Raw genomic sequence first — 20070 nt, forward strand, 5'->3', positions numbered from 1 at the left:
AGTACTGTAGGCCTACCAAACTGGTAGACCGAATTTTCTTCCAAAATACTGTTGATATGGACCTCATTTGTGGATAGACTCAAAAGGCAAGCAAGTAATTTTCTTCGAGAAGGATTTACTATACCAATTGTAACATATTTTAGGTCAAGTCATTGTGTTTTAGACATACCTGCTAATGTTTCGAAAATGACTAGGTATTCATTAGTAGTATTCATTGATCAAAATGTGTGTGTTTGTGTGTGTGAATAATATCCGAATTACTTGAGATATTTTTTTGGGGAGACGGTATTCAAACTTTTTCCTTAATTATTCTGTTCATTGATAAGGTTTTTATTTCTCTCTCTAATTTTTGTGCTTAGTGATGGTGCAACTACGACAAGGGTTTCTTCATTATCATATTATGGTCACTCTGGTGTAATTGAAGCTGCTCAGGATCTTTACATGCAAATAGAAGGAAATTCTACTCAAGGTTCAGAAACTTGTTTTCCTTTCTTTCTTTTTTCTTTATTGACGAAATGATTCTTCTGCATGCTTGATTCCCGATTCTCTTTGTGTAGCATATTGCAATGAGATGTAAAATACTATATTTTGGGGGATCTAACTAGAATTGAAAACAAGTAGCGCCAGAATTTCTCTGTAAGGAGTACACATAAAACTATAATTTACAATTTGTTAAAGAAGAAACTGCATGATAAAAAAAAAAAACTATAATTTACAATTTGATAGGTTGGGTCTTTCAAATTTCCGTAGATATCAGGTTAAATAGCTGCTTCCATGCAGCATTTGTATGTTTGTGCTATCCATTTTCCTCTCAATAAAAAAAAAAAAAAAAAAAAAGAAACTGCATGGCCATATAGGTGCAATGGAGTTAGTTTGACCACTTTCTTAGCTCAATTAGAATTTTGATCAGAAACAAGTTGTTTGATGGGTTTGAGTTAAAAAGTTTTGTTACCTATCTTTTAATTTTCTCTATATCACTAGCTATTACAAGTAATAAATACAACCTTCTACTCAAAATTTTGACACTCTGATTAACGCTGAAAGTTATTGTCAACAGCTTATTGGTTCTTATAGTACTGCTCGTTGATATTACTAGCTGCATTTTTTCAGTTTCCTTGATACCTTAAAAACCCTTTTTGAGAGGAGTCATGTTAGTGTAAAATTTATTTTTGAAGCTCTTCCAACAGACTATTTTCACAGATATATCTTTCTTACCTTGACATTTAATTGTGATAGTTGAATAAGAAGAAAGAAGATGCACAAAGACATTACTGGCTTTGAATTTGGACATCTTAAAATGTTACTTTGTGCATGCTAGCAAATTGAGAAAGAAAATATGCAAATATATACATTATATCGTCCTAGTAGGAGTATTTCTTGTGACTAAGATTTTTATTAAGCAAGAAATGCATTTTTACTCCAAGAATTGTCCTAAAAGTTATCTTTGAATATGTTGGTTCTACAAAAAGAGGATTATGGTGACTGTATTTGTGTACATGATTTTGTCATATCAAGATATGATTGTGATACATGTAGCAAAATTATTCGATCAAGTTCGTTTTTGATACTACATTTGTTCTTCTTACTCTTTTACTAATTCAACTCAAAAAGTGCAGTTTGACAAGACATCTCCAAGAGTGCTGTTTATGAATTCTAAATACATGGAGGTAGTTAATTCTTGTACTAATAGCTGGGGATATATAAGAGTTTTATTAGGTGAAAAGATTTTACATTATTTAATAAACACTCCAACAGATGTCCATCACATTATATTTCAACTAGCTTATATGATTTCGAAGAAAACATTTATAGGGAGAGGGAGAAAGTTACATTTGAGTGGGCATCTAGTTAAATCAAATTTTGATCGACAACAACATAAACATAGTAGCCAGCAAGCATTTTACTAGTAGACAGTTTGCTATTGCTCTCTAGTTGATATAGTACAATGTGCAGAACTCAGTTTTGTGAGAGGATGATTTCTTGGTTTGGTTTTGTAAATGAAGATATTATGATCTTCTTTAACTTGATATGGATTTCCTGGTTCTGCTGGTAACATGATTTATTTATCCATTATCTCCCTCTTGTTCACCAACAAACTAAGAAAGAAAAAATCCATGTGGTCTCTGAGGCACAAAAGCTACTTATGCTTGATCCATTTGAAACCTGCACAAGTTGCATTAAGCTTAATCTTCTTCAGTTAAACTTGTACCTGGGACATGACTTATATATATGACATTAATTTAATTCACATTTTCTCTGAAATTAGGTGGTTATCTTTCTTCATTGTTGGGAGAAGGTTGTGAATGTGAAGGTTATAATCTTCGAATAGTGGGGCATTCTCTTGGAGGAGCCATTGCTGCAGTGTTAGGCTTTCGGGTACCAAAAGTTCTTTATTTTCAATATTCAGTTAAGATCTATATTGATTATGTTAAGTGTTCAGCTTTTGAAATAATGACATAATCTGGAAGAAATAAAGAAAAATAGGGAAAAAATAATTTGTAAACCATTAAGTGATCAATGGCTTGCTAGAGATTTGGATTTAATTAATTAACTTAAACAAATAAGTTTATCTAGTGCCCTTCCAAATGGGACACACAGCTAGAGGTTTTCGAGTGATTCATCTGGAGGTTGTAGTCATTTATGAACTTGGCTTATAAATAAAATACGGTTTGATCTTCTGTACTTTTTGATTGAAGGGTTGGAAAACTTTATGCTGGCCATGCTTTACTGTGTTATAAGTTGGCTTTTCTGTTGTTTGATGAGGATAGCAAAAACAGATATATCAGTTGAGGTTATAGTGCTCTGCAAAACATCAGAAATGCCGTGTTTATTGAGTGATAGATGTGAATCTAACTAGTGCAGTGAAAGTAACTTGGAGATCAATGTGGCTTTGCCCTCCTAGGATATCTTAACTACCATGCAAGTTGAATTTAAGTTGGATGCTTGCCTAGATTTTACAAGAGCTAAGTATGTTCAAAGCTTGTAAATTTAAAAATGCTTCAATGTAGCGAAAAAGGCTAAATATCACTGTCCGTCCTTGTAGTTTATAAAAAGAAATGAACCTCCTCTTTTTAAATTCTCATGGACCTTCTGCTTTCTGGCTTTTCTCTAACAAGCTTTAACATTATAATTAATTTCATTATGTTACTGTAGTTCCTTTCTTTTTCATTTCTTATTTCCTGTTCTTGTTTCTTGCTCCCCCTCTCTGTCATCAAAACTAGTCTTCAATCTGTTTCATTACCATCCCAATGGCCAACTTCCCTCCCCTTCCCTTGCCACTACACCTTCTCCATCTTGCAAGCACTTGCTAGGAGGATAGAACTGAGACACTAAATACGGTTACAGCTTTATGACTTATAAACTGTTGAGCCCATTGGTTTCACCAGTGCACTTACCTCTGCATTTGGTACACGTTAGGGAATAAGAAGACTGTTGAACAAAAGGCTATAATGTGAAAATTGAGAAAATTGAAGGAAATCCTGAAAGCAGAACTGAAGCTATTGTGCTGAGATAAAGATTGAGTTTTGGTTGCAAACTGGTGTGGTTATAGACTCAACTCTAGCTCAATAAAAAATGGCTTTAATTCATTCAGTTACCAAATTGCACACTTCTATATTCAGGAAATTATTAATTCACTGAATAACTGAATTGGATTCACTGTAAATTCCTTGTTTGAAGTATTGTTTGTGGTACATTTTCTACCTCTATATCCGAAGGAAACTACTTGAGGATTTGTTACTCACCTACTAAAGAGAATAGGATACTTACATGTAAGTCACCTAATATGATTCCATGAATGTGCCTGGGAGGTGAGGTATTGACGATGCAAAAAGGTTGTCTCGATGGAATAATTGGTGGAATCTTTGATGTGGAGAGGAACTTTTGGTCATAGGGTGTTTTTGTGCGAAGCAATGGTGGGAGAAATAGCTTGGGCAGGTCTGGGGGGGGGGGTACTCCGTGCAAGGGTGGCTGGAACTTTTTTTTTTTTTTTTTTTTCTTTTAAACAATGTTAGGTGAATTTCAGTATTTGTTTTTTTGATGAACGGTGATTGAATATATAAATGGTTCGTTGAGACCTCAATTGGTACCCTCCAGAAATACATCATAGGGGAGTCCTTATTTATTTCTAGTGGACTATGTGGGAGATTAATGATAATGAACCTAAATGCTACAATGCAAAGCTTTGGTATATAAATTAGTTTAAAGAGCCTTAATACTCACCATGCATTTTCTCAACCTTATGTACCAAAAGGTGGCATGTGATACAGAAAGCAAAAGTATTTCCAACTCCTACAAAAACAAAAAAACAAATAATAATAGTAAATACTGATAGATTTCGTATACACGTTTTGTGCATTACCTGCTATTAATTCATACAAATTCCTCTGTTGGGCGGATTTACACTGGGGGCAGTGGGGGCTATTTTAATTTCTATAATACCCATAAAAATTTGATATAGTTTCGAATGTGTCTTTGGAGGTTTGTGTATTCATTGATTTTTATGCTCCTAAAGTTGCCTTTGATTTTACCTGTTATTACAGCTACCGTAGAAAAGACTTTTTCAGTTATGAATATAGTGAAAAATTGATTATGAAATAGAATAGAAGATGACGGGTATTTTACATACATGCAAGTTAAAAAAACGAATTACACCCGTTCACTGCAAGTATACAGATCAACTAGTAGTTTAGGGTATATATCGGGTCGATCCCACAGGGAAGAGTGAACAATTACCGGTATTACTAAAGCTTCTCTATTATTTAGACTATCAATGAATTATAACAAATTAAAACCTACTAAAATTATTCAAGAAAATAGCAAATGAAAGCTCCTTAGGTTGTAGTATCCCTAACTACTCATGCAAGTGCTATATTTGGATCATTGAATACTACATCTAGGCTAGTTATAGTGTAATTTCCTTAAACATGTGAAACCTACTTTCGTAGTGAATCAACTATACTCATAACTAATCCATACCTATTTTCATGGTTATGAAATTAGCTACAAGTTCATTTCTTCAATGAAATTACATGAAATGAATCACTAAAAACCACATAAGTGCACCTCTACTTTCGTGAGTGTACTCCCTATGTTTAGCACCTCTTGAACTAGTGTTAAATCTCAATTTTCATTGCAGAAACAACACCTTAGATAATCACAATCAATGGTACCAGATTAATCATGATTTAAGTAGCCAAAGTGCTAAATAACTTGCTCAAATCATAGCAGTCAAATAACCAAATAATAAGCACTAACAATTATAGAAAGTTCAACCAAACCCAAGGCAGAAACTTTAGAAACACATATTGAACACAAAATCCAGAACTTGTATATTAACCAAACTTAGAATCAAGTACAAAAGATAAAGAGTTTGGAAGGAATACAACCCTTGTCACATGAGCTTTCTTCCTTGCCTTCTTCATCCTCCATTTTCATCTTTGCCTAGCTAATAAACAAGAATGGATGAACTATTCTACTCTATACTAAGCTAAACTAACACTAGAAAGATGAAAGAGCTACATTTCTGCAGACTCCAAGCTTCTCCCGTATGTCTCTCTTCTTTCTTGCTCTGAACTCCAATCCCTGCTATCTACTCCAATCTCTGCTATCTACTCCCTTCTCTTTCTATTGCAATCTTGGCTATTTTATGATGAAAGATGGTCAAGAAATGAGGCCTCCACCTTCCTTTTACAGCTGGAGATGTTTCTCACATGTCTAGCATCCCATGTGAGTTGGTGGAGGTGAAATTGAGTTTTCCGCGTAAAAAGCAGACCTCTCTGACCACAATCCGGCCACAAATCCGGCCACAAATCCGGCCAAATTCCAGCCGGATTGCTACAGTGACCATTTGGTCACTTCTGGTTCAATTTCCAGCTCTGCTCCGATTTTGACTCAACTTCAACTGAACTTTTCTTGATGATAAAAGCTGATTTAGCTCTTGACCAAAACATAAAACTTGTAGCCCTTTGAGTTAGCTTTCCAATGCATCAAGAATCACCTCATTTGGATCTGTGTAGGCTGAGAAATGACCGAAATACCCTTACCTGCTCATTGCCCTGTTCCAGTTTCGACCAGTAGAAATTTGCTATTGTAATTCGGCATTTTGACCTGGAAAACCTTCAAAATGGATTTAGATGTCTTCACCAAAGTTGTAGATCTATCTCTTATCTTCAAATTGGTTCAAGAATCATCTTAATCCGATCACTGTAGCTCAAGTTATAGCCAAAATACGAAAATGTGTCAAAACTGTCAAAATACACAAAATCCAAGTAAAAAGTGATAAAAACCTCATTTAATCACTTAAAAGCATTTTTCACCAATTATAGCCAAAATGATTCATATTCTTCCAATAATATAACCAAAGTGACTAAAAATAATATAAAATATCATACAATTATTACGTAAATTAGTCACTTATCAAACTCCCCCACACTTAAATCATTGCTTGTCCTCAAGCAATTCACACATAGTCAAATGCAATGATTCAAGAGGTGAAACAATATATGCACTTTGTCCAATTTAATTCCTCAAGACTTGGAAAATAATCATTATACAATTATTCAATTTACACTAAATACTCATAATATCAAGTAAAGGAAGATAATTATACCCTAAATTCAACAAGTTAAACTTAATCTCTTACCCTAACTTAATTTTACAAATAAGCAAATCATATAGTCGATTTATAGCCTTTCTCCTCCTATAATCATCTTTTTCTCAAAATTTTACATCTAAGAGGGATTTATTCATACTAATTTTACTTAATTAGTGAGAATGCCTTTTTACGCGAAAATCGACACTTTTAGGTGAAGATCCCCAGTTACTCAACATTTCACTTATTCAAGTTGCTAATACATACTCTTAATTCAAGTACCTTTTTACGCGAATGTCGACATTTGTAGATGCCAACCCCCGGTTACTCGGTACAAAAATCATTGGAGTAGAATAATTTTTTACTTTCTTTTCTTCTCTTTTTTTTTCTTTTTTTTTATTATTATTATTTTTTTTAGAAATAAAGGACAATAAATAGATATTCCCTCTTAGAAAATATATAAGACTAATCAAAGGAGGAGTATAACCTTTTATCAACTATATCAATCACTTATTTATAAAATTAAGTAAAGAGAAGAAATTTCATTAAACATGTAAAATTATAGGTGTAATTTTCCTCACTTTACCGAATATACTTTCTAAAATGTAAAAATCCTAATTGCATAATAACCATTTCCAAGTTAAATGAGGACTAAACTTTTCAAAATACACATAAAGTTTCAACAATTGGAAGAATTTAAACATTTAAAGTTGGAACAAATTAGCCCTTTTTGAATGAAAATGCAAAAATTTGAAGAACTTTTTGGCCATAGTGAAATATTGGAAAAGATTTTAGAAAATTTTTTATAGAGTTTCTCCTTATAAATGGAAGAAAACTCCCTGCCAACAAACCCAATTTCAAGCAAATTATCCACATGGCAAACATTTCAAACATAATTCCAACATTTCTAAGCATTTAAATCCACAAAATATCATCACATAGCAAGTAAATGCAAGTTCAATACTTTCCTCCCCCACACTTAAACTTCACATTGTCCTCAATGTGAGAAAAGGAAAATAAATAAAGAGTAAACGAAAATACTGCTCAATTGAACTTGCGTAATCAGAATCCATGCCCAAGTGACGAATTTCCAACCATAAGAAGTCTGAAAACATAGATGAAGATCACTTGGATTAGTTCACACAAAAGAAATACTGAAAACCACTAAAAATTAAACATCACAAATACTACAGAAAATAAAAGAAAAACTAGTGGCAATGTCACTAGGTGACGAGCACTCCCTCAAGTAGTCGCTTGGTCAGGTGAAGATGGTGGAGTCGGAGGAGCTTCAATGCCCAACTTGGTCTCGATGCGACGAAGACGGTCGGAGTTTCGTTTGTTCTCTTGGCGGCTCTTTTTCACCTCAGCCTCGACGCAAAGCAGCTTATCCATTATCTTCTTCAAGAATGAGCGAGTGTCCTGAGGTGAAGATGGACGGCGTGAGGAAGACGGCTCAGTTGAGATCTGTGGGGTGGTTGTCTCAACCCCTTGAGCTTCTACAATTCGTTCAATTTCAGCTTCCTCCTCGTGCCGAATGTCTCCTTGAGCACCTCCTTGAGTCGAAGGACCACCTATGTCTTTACTCTTCAAAATAAACCTGCAAAAATCCAGTGTAAAGACATCCTTCTTCTTGAGACCTGTAGGGATAGCATTAGAAAAATCCACTCCAACCCTTTGAAACTCAAAGGTCAAGAACCGAGGATATGGGAAGGCATGTTTGATGTCGTTACTACGAACCACAGCCCACATGTGGTTGGTGATAATGCTTCCCAATGGAATGCCTTGGATATTTCCTAAGCCATGCTCCATTTTATCCAAGAAATAGATGTCGCTTGTGCGCGCCTCATTGGTTCCACTCACCCTCGGAATAATGTTGGAGGAAAATAGATAAATAAGAAGACGTTGCGACTCCGGAAATGACGAAGTCAATACGGAATATCGCCCAGTCGTCCTAGTAGCTTTATACTCAACCCCCAAGCGTACAAGTGCCTCTAGCATGTTCCAAGAGTCCAAATCATTGGGTTTAAAAGCTTTCTTCAAATCTACCTTATGCCCCACATCTGAAACATGAAGATAGCGCTCCAAATCAGCTCTATGAACTCGAACTTTTCTCCCTCGCACTGTACTGGTAATCACTTCCGTGTCGTAGTGAAAAACCTTCTTGTCCTCCACATTCGCATAAAATTCCCGGACAAGCTCCTCATAATAAAAGTTGGGGATGTTAAAGAAGTTTTCCCATCCCAATTTGGCAAAGGAAGCCTTGAGATGGTAGACCTCCTCAACATCTGGAGTGACATCTTTCTCCACCAATACCTTAGCTCCCCTCCTAGCATTGTACCAAGCTTCATTTTCGGCGGAGGTAAAGCGCGACTTATCATATGGGACTTCCTCCTCTTGTTCCCCTTGGACCTCTTGTTCCTCTTGTTGTTCTTGTTGTTGATTCTCCTCCTCGGATAATGGCTCGTCTTGAAGCGCAAGGCGTCTACTCGCTTTTCTTTTCAAGCGCGGTGGTCTAGACGTCGAAGCTTCTCCTGTCCTATTAGGAGGTGATTTCACTGCACTTTTCTTAGTGCGAGCCATTGTATCTAATTAAAATTATTATATGTTAACTTCATTGAATTGGTACATTGCTAAGTAAAGATAATGAAAACTCATTCACTTTTACCTCTTTATCTTTAATTAGCCAATCTTATCAACTTACTCACATAATAATTAGCAATTAACTTCACAAGCAAGACTTTACAATTGATTATCAACAACAAATGCTTCTTTCATTTTTTTCCAAATAAAACACTTAAGCATAAAATGTCCAAATAAGTAGAGAAAGCAACTAAACAATCACACAACTTACTCCCAACTTAATGACCTAAATAAGCATAATGAAATGCTAAAAAGCACCTTAACCATGAGTTTAGACTTAAAAAGGTCATTAATTCAACTTTAATCAAATTTTCTAGAATAAACATGCCAAAAATCAAAGGATAAGCTAATTAAGCCTAAATTTAGCATGTAAATATCCTAGAGCAATCCATTACTCTCATACAATTTTCTTCAATCCAATTGCCCCAAAAATTTAGCTAATAATGATCAAATCAAAGTAATCCTCAAGATTAGCTTAAAATTGCTAAATTCACCAAATAATCTCAAACCCATGAGTTAAACATCACCAATAATCATCAATAAACTCAATAACATCATAAAAAGCATCAAACTTCACAAAATGAAAAAAATTCGAAATTGCCCAAAAATAGGAAAAAGTGAAAATTGGCAAAATTCAAATGACAACATTTGGTGAAGATTTGTTACCTCAAACTTGTTGGTAGATGATTAATGATGCAAATGGTGAAGAAACCCCCAAAAATTTCACTCCAATTTGGCCCAAATGAAGAGTTCAAAGTTTGAAACCCTTGTTTCTTCTCAAGCTCAAATCCAAATTACAACTTGTTTTTGAAGAATTTTACACTATGGAATCAACTCTCAAGGGAAAGGGGAATGTTTTGGTGTATTTAGTTTGGAGATTGGATGGTGAAAAGTTGGATTTTAGGAGTAGTGTGTGTTTTAGGTGTGAGTGTGTGTGAAATGTTGAAGAAAGGAGGAAGAAAAAACTTGGGGAATCCGTGCGCGGATTCCCTTATATTGCGCAAAACTGGCCAGAATCCGGCCAGTTTCCGGCCGGATATTCGGCCGGATTATCGGCCGGATACTGGCCAGTAGCCACGAAAATTTTTTTTTCAATTTTGCCTCTCAATCCGGCCTTTAATCCAGCCTAAATTTGGCCGGATTGCTACAGTGCCTCTTTTTTTTTTTTTTTTTTTTGAATTTCTGCATATCCGGCCAGAAACTGGCCGGATTTGAGGCCGGATTTGCTGCAGAAATTTTTTTATTTCTGCAGTTTCTCCTTCCGCTTTCCATTTTCAAAAGTTTTTTACTCACCCTATTTTCATCCTTTTCCATTTTCTTCAAGAAAAGTTCACCTTAAACATAAAAATTGTGCTTTCTCAACCAATTGCTCCTTGAAACATGAAATCATGCATCAATATAACTTTAGAATTAAGCACTTCAAATGCATGAATTGGATCAAATGAACAAGAAAACTCCCTTTTGCTTCCTTATAAGTTCTTCTGCACTTGAAACAAATTGCATAAACCATTGCCATTGCCACCTTTAAAACACACAAAAACACTAATTAAACACTTAAACTTACTAAAAAAAAAAATCATTGGGTTGCCTCCCAACTAGCGCTTGTTTATAGTCATTAGCTTGACTATATCACCTCATTTTTCAAGGAGGCTTAGTTAACGAATGATCCACCATTTTAGGCCGTGGTGGATCATTAAAAGGTGACTTTATAGCAAAAGCCACATGATCTAATGATGTGAGAAATGAAAGTAGCTTACCTATTTCAAGTGTTTCATAAATATTACCTTGAAAATGCACCACTTGAGAACTTACCAATGGGGATGCCATGAGAGTATCTTGGACAGCAATACCCTTAGAACCTATACTTTCAATGCACTCCTCAAGAGGGATGAAAAATGAGTCATTAAAACTCACCTCTTGAGGCTCAAAGTTAGTTCCAAAGATATTATCATGTGAAATGGATATTTGCTCATTAAAACACAATTGAAATTCATCATTTTCATCAAAATGCAACTCATTTTCACATACAACATTCCCACCATTCATGCTAGGATCATTTTGCACATTATTAGAGGAAATAACTTCACACAATGCACTCAATTGCTCATGTATTCGACCAAAGTGAGAAGCTAATTCATCTATTCTTTTCTCAATCCTATCAAAACGGTCGGAAGTTACATTTGCCAGCTTTTCTAATGCTAAATCAAATTGATTAGAAAAATTTTCTACAGCTAGCTCCCAAGATGCATTAGAATCATTAGCTAATGGTTCACTTTCTAACTCCCAAGGCAGAGGTGCATTAGCTAACTTCTCTATTGCCAACTCCCAAGATGGTTTTGATTCATATTGGACACTTCCAGGTTGGTAATCATAAAAACATGAATAATCACTATAAGTACATTGATCATCCCAACTATAAGCAGGAGAATTGCTCCAATTAGCACTATATTGATCAAAACAAGGATTGTAATGCTCTAATTCATCATAATAATCCACATTTTGTGCTTGCATACATGTATTAGTAGCATGATAACCTCCACACAAGTCACAAATCATATGATAAGAATTAAAAGTATTAACATTCCTCCCTTGCTCAATTTCATGCATAATTGTGTCCATTTGAACTTGTAACATGATTACATCAAATTTTGCCTTTAAGCACTTCAAACCATTTTCAAAAGACATACCTTCAGTAATTTCTTGGTTACCTCTGTTGAAGGAGCTTTGCACTTGGTAACCATCCATTACCAATCTTCCACTTCTCAAGCATTGTCCTCCAAATTGACCTACCCTCCTCATTACCTAAAATTGCTTTTAAACAACTTAAAAGCAAGATTAGTAAGAAGAATAGGTGATAAAACACATACACATATAAAATACTAAAATAACAGAAAATAACATTCACATTATAACTAATATTATGTCTAAACTAATAAAATTGCTCTTCACACCGATATTGCCAAATCTTCCCCGGCAACGGCGCCAAAAACTTGACGGGTATTTTACATACATGCAAGTTAAAAAAACGAATTACACCCGTTCACTGCAAGTATACAGATCAACTAGTAGTTTAGGGTATATATCGGGTCGATCCCACAGGGAAGAGTGAACAATTACCGGTATTACTAAAGCTTCTCTATTATTTAGACTATCAATGAATTATAACAAATTAAAACCTACTAAAATTATTCAAGAAAATAGCAAATGAAAGCTCCTTAGGTTGTGGTATCCCTAACTACTCATGCAAGTGCTATATTTGGATCATTGAATACTACATCTAGGCTAGTTATAGTGTAATTTCCTTAAACATGTGAAACCTACTTTCGTAGTGAATCAACTATACTCATAACTAATCCATACCTATTTTCATGGTTATGAAATTAGCTACAAGTTCATTTCTTCAATGAAATTACATGAAATGAATCACTAAAAACCACATAAGTGCACCTCTACTTTCGTGAGTGTACTCCCTATGTTTAGCACCTCTTGAACTAGTGTTAAATCTCAATTTTCATTACAGAAACAACACCTTAGATAATCACAATCAATGGTACCAGATTAATCATGATTTAAGTAGCCAAAGTGCTAAATAACTTGCTCAAATCATAGCAGTCAAATAATCAAATAATAAGCACTAACAATTATAGAAAGTTCAATCAAACCCAAGGCAGAAACTTTAGAAACACATATTGAACACAAAATCCAGAACTTGTATATTAACCAAACTTAGAATCAAGTACAAAAGATAAAGAGTTTGGAAGGAATACAACCCTTGTCACATGAGCTTTCTTCCTTGCCTTCTTCATCCTCCATTTTCATCTTTGCCTAGCTAATAAACAAGAATGGATGAACTATTCTACTCTATACTAAGCTAAACTAACACTAGGAAGATGAAAGAGCTACATTTCTGCAGACTCCAAGCTTCTCCCGTATGTCTCTCTTCTTTCTTGCTCTGAACTCCAATCCCTGCTATCTACTCCAATCTCTGCTATCTACTCCCTTCTCTTTCTATTGCAATCTTGGCTATTTTATGATGAAAGATGGTCAAGAAATGAGGCCTCCACCTTCCTTTTACAGCTGGAGATGTTTCTCACATGTCTAGCATCCCATGTGAGTTGGTGGAGGTGAAATTGAGTTTTCCGCGTAAAAAGCAGACCTCTCTGACCACAATCCGGCCAGAAATCCGGCCAAATTCCGGCCGGATTGCTACAGTGACCATTTGGTCACTTCTGGTTCAATTTCCAGCTCTGCTCCGATTTTGACTCAACTTCAACTGAACTTTTCTTGATGATAAAAGCTGATTTAGCTCTTGACCAAAACATAAAATTTGTAGACCTTTGAGTTAGCTTTCCAATGCATCAAGAATCACCTCATTTGGATCTGTGTAGGCTGAGAAATGACCGAAATACCCTTACCTGCTCATTGCCCTGTTCCAGTTTCGACCAGTAGAAATTTGCTATTGTAATTGGGCATTTTGACCTGGAAAACCTTCAAACTGGATTTAGATGTCTTCACCAAAGTTGTAGATCTATCTCTTATCTTCAAATTGGTTCAAGAATCATCTTAATCCGATCACTGTAGCTCAAGTTATAGCCGAAATACGAAAATGTGTCAAAACTGTCAAAATACACAAAATCCAAGTAAAAAGTGATAAAAACCTCATTTAATCACTTAAAAGCATTTTTCACCAATTATAACCAAAATGATTCATATTCTTCCAATAATATAACCAAAGTGACTAAAAATAATATAAAATATCATACAATTATTACGTAAATTAGTCACTTATCAGAAGACACTTTGATGAATGATTATTTAGTTACTTTTATTGAGAAAAATATGTTTCGTGAAGTTCAAAATGAAAAGGTAGTAAACTGTTATCAAAATACGAAAACTCGTCATGAGCAATTGTAAATGATTTAGTTTGTTTTTTGAAATAAAATTATTATTATATTAATAATTTTGAGTTTGTCTTTTTATGTTTTTCATGGAATATATGCATCATTTGTACTTATTGGTGAATATTTTTTTTAAAAAAATTAGAAAAAGAGTAAGTAAAAAATTTTAAAGTTATGTTTGCCTCCACTGAAAATTTTTTCTGGCTCCGCCACTGCCACCTAGTAATCTTAGTCTTCAAATTCTGACAAACTGCTGGGGTGGTCTTTGATATTATGAAGACTGTGGGACAGATCCATATCTTTTCAACAAACCTAAAGGGACCAGCGTAATATTTACCCTTAGAACTATAATATCACAATTCATTGTACCTAAAGTAGTTCAAAGGCGTCTTAGCACTTACATTGTGTAACCTCAAACTTAGATACCAATAACTACAACATGATTTAAAAGAAAAAGTTTGTCCCACTCCGGGGAAGCGTAAGCTCATGAAATCATATTTCTGTACTTTCTCTACATTACTTGATCTTGTTTCTTAGGTATGCCTCTTATGCTCATCTATGGCTACCAGAACTCCTGGATGAAAACTGTTTGAAACAAAGAAGGTCAAAATATAGTGATGTTGAATTTGCTAATAGTTCTTTTATTGTGTTTATATATGCTGAGGCCAAGTATCTACCAATGAATTAAAGTACTTTCAATTTTTACTACTTGGCTAAGTTGTTGACAGTTAATTTGGAGCAAGTCATGGAAAAGCTTAGAAGTTTCTCATACATGTTCTTCATTCGTTTGCTTGAAGATTTGTAAATGGAGTATTACCCTTGATCTGACAAACATTTTGCCTTGGTTCTCTAACAATTGTCATCATATATCCTTGTTGGTAATGTTATCTAATACAACATTTCAAATAGAGGAACACACTTTCGTATTCTATTCTTGCATTCAAGAATGTAGATAGGACTTTTCAGAATTTACAGTATCATTGGCATCATTCAAAAGTGATGGCTGTGTTGGCCAGCCAAATTAAATTGTATTCACGTACTCATAATTCTCCTTATCATCTACCATGCAGTTATATCGCCGATACCCAAAGTTACACGTTTATGCTTATGGACCTCTTCCATGTCTAGATTTAAATGCAGCTGATGCATGTTCCAACTTTGTCACAAGGTAACAAGATTTCTATAATGTTTTGCAATTCTAATTGCATCTTGTCGTGCTTTATTTAGTGAACATTTTTTTGTATTGAATTTGTTAGTGAGAGCATGGACAGTTACGGTCTTAGGAGAAGGATCAAGATACGTCAGGCGCATGGCTAAGCAAGTTATGCTTCATAATATCTCTCAAATTTTAAATCTTAATATTTTCAAGTTTGGAATAAGTGATACTATCTTGTTGACCCAGTGAATTGGATTTTAGACAGTCATATACCAGAAGTTAATTAAAAAAATAAAGTATACATACATAGGAGCATATTCTGTCATGTTGGCAATGCATTACTCAATATATATATATATATATATATATATATATATATATATATATATATATTAAAAGTTATTAAGCAGCACGAATTTTGCTCAGACTTGCACATGGTGGTTGATCATTTCTTATATTTTTTATTTTTGAAAGATGTATATATTCAATTTTTGATTGAAGTTAACATCGCAAGTGCTCAAATGTCCAGTGTCATCCTTAACAATGAATTCTCAGCACGCCTTTCGGTTGCATCAATCATGAGGCTTCGTGCAGCTGCAATTGATGCACTATCACAAGATAGCATAGCCAGATCAGCAATTGTTTCACTGGCACACCGTTATTTTTCTCTCAATGGTTTCAGCGTAAAGGACAACAAAATGCTTAAAGAGGTTTCTGATTTCAGTTCGCTGTCAAAGGTTGAAGCAAGGACAACACAAACATTGAGACAAACCCATCAATATGGTAATGCAGACTGAAGTAGTGGTTAATTTTGGTTGCTCTATGACTTTATAATTATACTAAAGGACGAATTGCACTCTTGCTTCCTCAAGTTTTGGATCATAAACCAATATTTGTCCTAGAAGACTGGTTAAAAACATTTTTTTTTCACTTAACTATCAGTTTAGGTGAATCAAATGCAACTGATGGGAATTGAATTTGAGCGTTAGCTTCAATTTCACCCCTCCTTGAATATCCCATTTATCACTTCACAGCTTAAAGTTCAAGTGTGTTAGTTTCCCTGCCCAATGTTCAGTTTTTATCTCTTTGATGCAATCCTCTTGATGTCCCAATATTAGCCTTGGTTTAAGTATATCATTTACACATGGATAAACGAAAAGGCAATTATTCCCTCAGTGGAGGACTCCTCAAAACATACAGCCTAGCAGCACCAGCACCAGTCATTGTTTCTTCTCATTCCACCCATTGTTGGCAGCACAAATCCTGCCTCTTCCAATAGTTAGGCAGCCATTAATGAGTAGACCAGAAAACTTATAAGAATAATATAGCCAACATGAACCATCGACCATGCTCTATATTTCTCCAGCTACCCTAGGGGAACACCAACTGTCATCATCACATGCTAAGCCCAATAAAAAATCATCCTACATCTCTTTCACAAGCTCCATCTTCGAGTCACTTCCCGTTCTCCTTTATTCCAACCCTAAGATTTACCTTCAACTCAAACGTCTCATAAACTTAAATAGTAATCAACAAAAGCCATCATTTCCTGTTCACTTTAAGCTCTAATTTTCTACTGCATTGACTGTTGCCTTCTTTCTTCTCTCTTTTGCCAATCTTCCTTGCAGCCACATCCATGTAGCACCTACAGAAAAGCAATAAGAGATGGGCAGATGCTGTTAGGTTAGGAAAGAAAAGAGAGGTAAGGAAGAGGAGGGTAAAGGTGAAACCAGAGAGAAGGAGAGGTAATAGGTGGAAGAAAAGCTGGGAGGGGCATGACATATTGGAAGCAAGAAGGCCAAGTAAAAATATTGAAAGTGTGGGAGTGGGGATTGTTGCACCTGGACTTAATGGTCTAGTAATAATGGAGTCTTTTTGAAGGGGAAGCTATAAATAGCTTTAAATTAATTGCTGAAAGGAAAATGTAACATAAGCTAGATGTGGAATCGGCTCTAGTATTGAAGGGAAACATTCAACTTCTCATGCTATTCACAAGAAATTCTCTCTTACATCATTTCAACTGCACATCATATTCCGAGGGGGCCTTGTCTAATAGCTAAGGTTGAAGCCCCAGGATTTAGATGTACTGGGTTCAAATCCCGTTTCCCTCTCCCCTGCTAAAACAATTTTTTTTTTTAAAAAAGGCACTGCACATCGTATGGGAGTTGAGTTGGCTAGAACAAAGCATTATGTACACTACTTACGTCCCTTCAGAACTGTGAGTTGATGTCTATGCGAAGTTTGCATGCTTTTCCTCTCTTAATAATTTGTCAGTTTTGTTGACTGGCCTTGGTTGCTCCAAAACAAATGAGAATATGGGATTCTCAAAAAAAATTATGGGACCTTAGTATAAGATCTAGACATTAGGGATCAAAAGTGCAATTGGCTTTTACAAAAAACATCATTTAGAAGCTATCCTTCTATAGTCTAGATATGAAAGATCTTCATCTTAAAGTTCTCAATGTGATTGCAGGGAGGGGGGAAGAAGACCTGGAATCTTGTTGGGAAGAAATTGCCAAAGAAGACAGCTTCAAGCCCGAGATTAGCTTAACTGATTCCAAACCTAATTACGATGATTTATTCAGTCCTCCTAACGTATGTCACTATGATGATCAGTTTAAATTAGCAGCAGCCATTCCTTCATCAGAAACTCGGTCATCTCATAATGTCCCTGAAATGTTTGTACCGGGACTTGTTATCCATATAGTTCCAGTAAAAGAACATGTCCATCATCCTTTATTGAAACGCTTCAGTATTTGGGAGGAAGATTGTAGTTACAAAGCATACATTGCAAAACGAGAATCCTTCAAGGATATTATAGTATCACCATCCATGTTTCTTGACCATTTACCATGGAGGTACTTGCTTTCATCTCTCTCTCTCTCTCTCTCTCTCTCTCTCTCTTACATGGATTTTATTACTACTCAATATTTCAATAGTTGAGATTGATTCATTACGTGTCATTATTTTAAATGTAAATCAAATCCTTCCTAGCAAAACACGGAATGTGGAGATGTGGCCTGAACTTAGCTATGAATTGCCTCAAACATTTATCATTTCTGTTCTTGACGCACTTTATCCCAAGTTGGCCAAGTTTCTAAAATGGAAATTTTGTATTCCTTTTTTGTTATTTAGATGCTACAGGGCTATCAGGAAAGTATTAGACAGTGAAAACCTCCGCTCTCTGTGATCAATCACAGAGAGCATGTAAGGTCAGTTTTAGACTTATGTTTTCTCATTGAACAATTTTAGTTTTAGATTATTGCAATGAAGAGGTGGTTTTATTGTGATTTTTCCTATTTTCTTTAGTTATTTGTTTTTGTAAAAAAATCACCTACCACGCTGATAAGATTGCTTTGATAATCATTAGGCCTATTGACAGTTTGGTGGTTCCACAGGGTTCTAAGCTGCACAGTAAAGTTCCAAGCTTCTTATAAAAGCATGTGAACTTTAGAAGGAAAATATTACACACAAAATTTGTTGGAAACTACTACAACGTTACATTAGTGATATCAATGCCAGCAGGATGTCATGCTCAATATTTACCCTATTTGACTTGGGTAGGAATGACATCCTGTAAAGGTACGTAAGGGTTAGTTACATCCACAAATTGAGAAATGACTTGAAAAATGTTGAAGTACAGTGAGAAAGTAAGATTTGGGTAAAAAATAAGAATGAAAAACCTTTGGTTACATTGGAGCTGTGATTCCCATACATAACAGAAAATCTAAAGTTGGGTGGAAGTTCTCCAATAAATTTTGTGTTACATCTGACGGGTTTTTTCTGTGAGTGCAAGTTTAATTCAAATTTATACCTGTTCATTGCAAGTATATAGGCCAAACTAGTAGTTTAGGGCATTAATTGGGTCGATCCCATGAGGAGCAATATCTACAAGTACTAGGCCCTTATTTTCTCTATTATTTAGACTTATAACGAATTTAAGCAGAGAATTTATATTAACTACTACCTACAATCTGATTTAATAATTGCAAGATACAAATGGAGAAAAATTCACTAAAGACTTGAATCTAGGGATGTAGATTCCACTTATGGCACAAAAGATCCAAATAAATGAATTTAACACTTGTTACGACTCTTGTTTAACTAGGGATTCATTTCCAAAAATACCAAAATCTTATTCTCATGATAATAATGATCTTAGAACAGCTTAGTTTTTCCTAATCTCTTGGTAAATAACTAACTCTGTTCTTGTTCATGCATGAAATGCAGATTTCATCCACTTGAATGTATGTCTATTCTCATGAACTTACAACTCAAGCTCTGCTCATGTTATTCCATTGTTTTTACCATTTCTCAATGAGTAATACAACTATAAACCTGCTATTGGTGATCAAACAACAACAAGTAATCAAGCATACACAAGTAGATAAGTTAATACAACATACAACAAGTGTAAATCATATTTAATTCATATCACTTGGCCATAAGTTTCATCTACTCCCTAGATATAGAAATTTAGCTACTCATGAATGATATAACAATCAAACTAATAACTTCATTAATGGAAAACATCAAAAGTTACAAGTACAAGAAGGATAAAAAAAGCTTAGCCAAGTTAATGGTGCAGCCCTCCAATTTCAGCTATGACTTGCACTAGATGATTACAAGATGAAGTCTCCAAGTGCTCCATCAAGAACTTCTAGCTAGAGAGAAAATGTTACAAGAAGAAAACTAGCTACGTCTGGTCTCTGACCTCCCCTTGTTATTCTCCATAAAAACTGCTCAAAAGCTCTTTTCCATTAGTCAAATTTCCACCTCTGGAT

The 20070-nt window shown here is 34.9% G+C and overlaps 1 protein-coding gene across 1 annotated transcript in view; it reads left to right on the top strand.

Annotated features, from left to right (window-relative positions):
- The window catches only part of LOC113724407 (uncharacterized), a 35937-nt gene extending 17461 nt beyond the window's left edge, over positions 1-18476 (top strand). Inside the window, exons 9-14 of the mRNA XM_072077038.1 lie at positions 360-481; positions 2267-2376; positions 15201-15298; positions 15816-16069; positions 17760-18144; positions 18422-18476. Of these exons, the coding sequence (XP_071933139.1) occupies positions 360-481; positions 2267-2376; positions 15201-15298; positions 15816-16069; positions 17760-18144; positions 18422-18476 (1024 nt within the window). The remainder of the gene's footprint in view (positions 1-359; positions 482-2266; positions 2377-15200; positions 15299-15815; positions 16070-17759; positions 18145-18421) is intronic.
- Positions 18477-20070: the final 1594 nt, after the last annotated feature.

Source organism: Coffea arabica, chromosome 2c (assembly GCF_036785885.1).
Source record: "Coffea arabica cultivar ET-39 chromosome 2c, Coffea Arabica ET-39 HiFi, whole genome shotgun sequence".
Classification (NCBI taxonomy): Eukaryota; Viridiplantae; Streptophyta; class Magnoliopsida; order Gentianales; family Rubiaceae; genus Coffea; species Coffea arabica.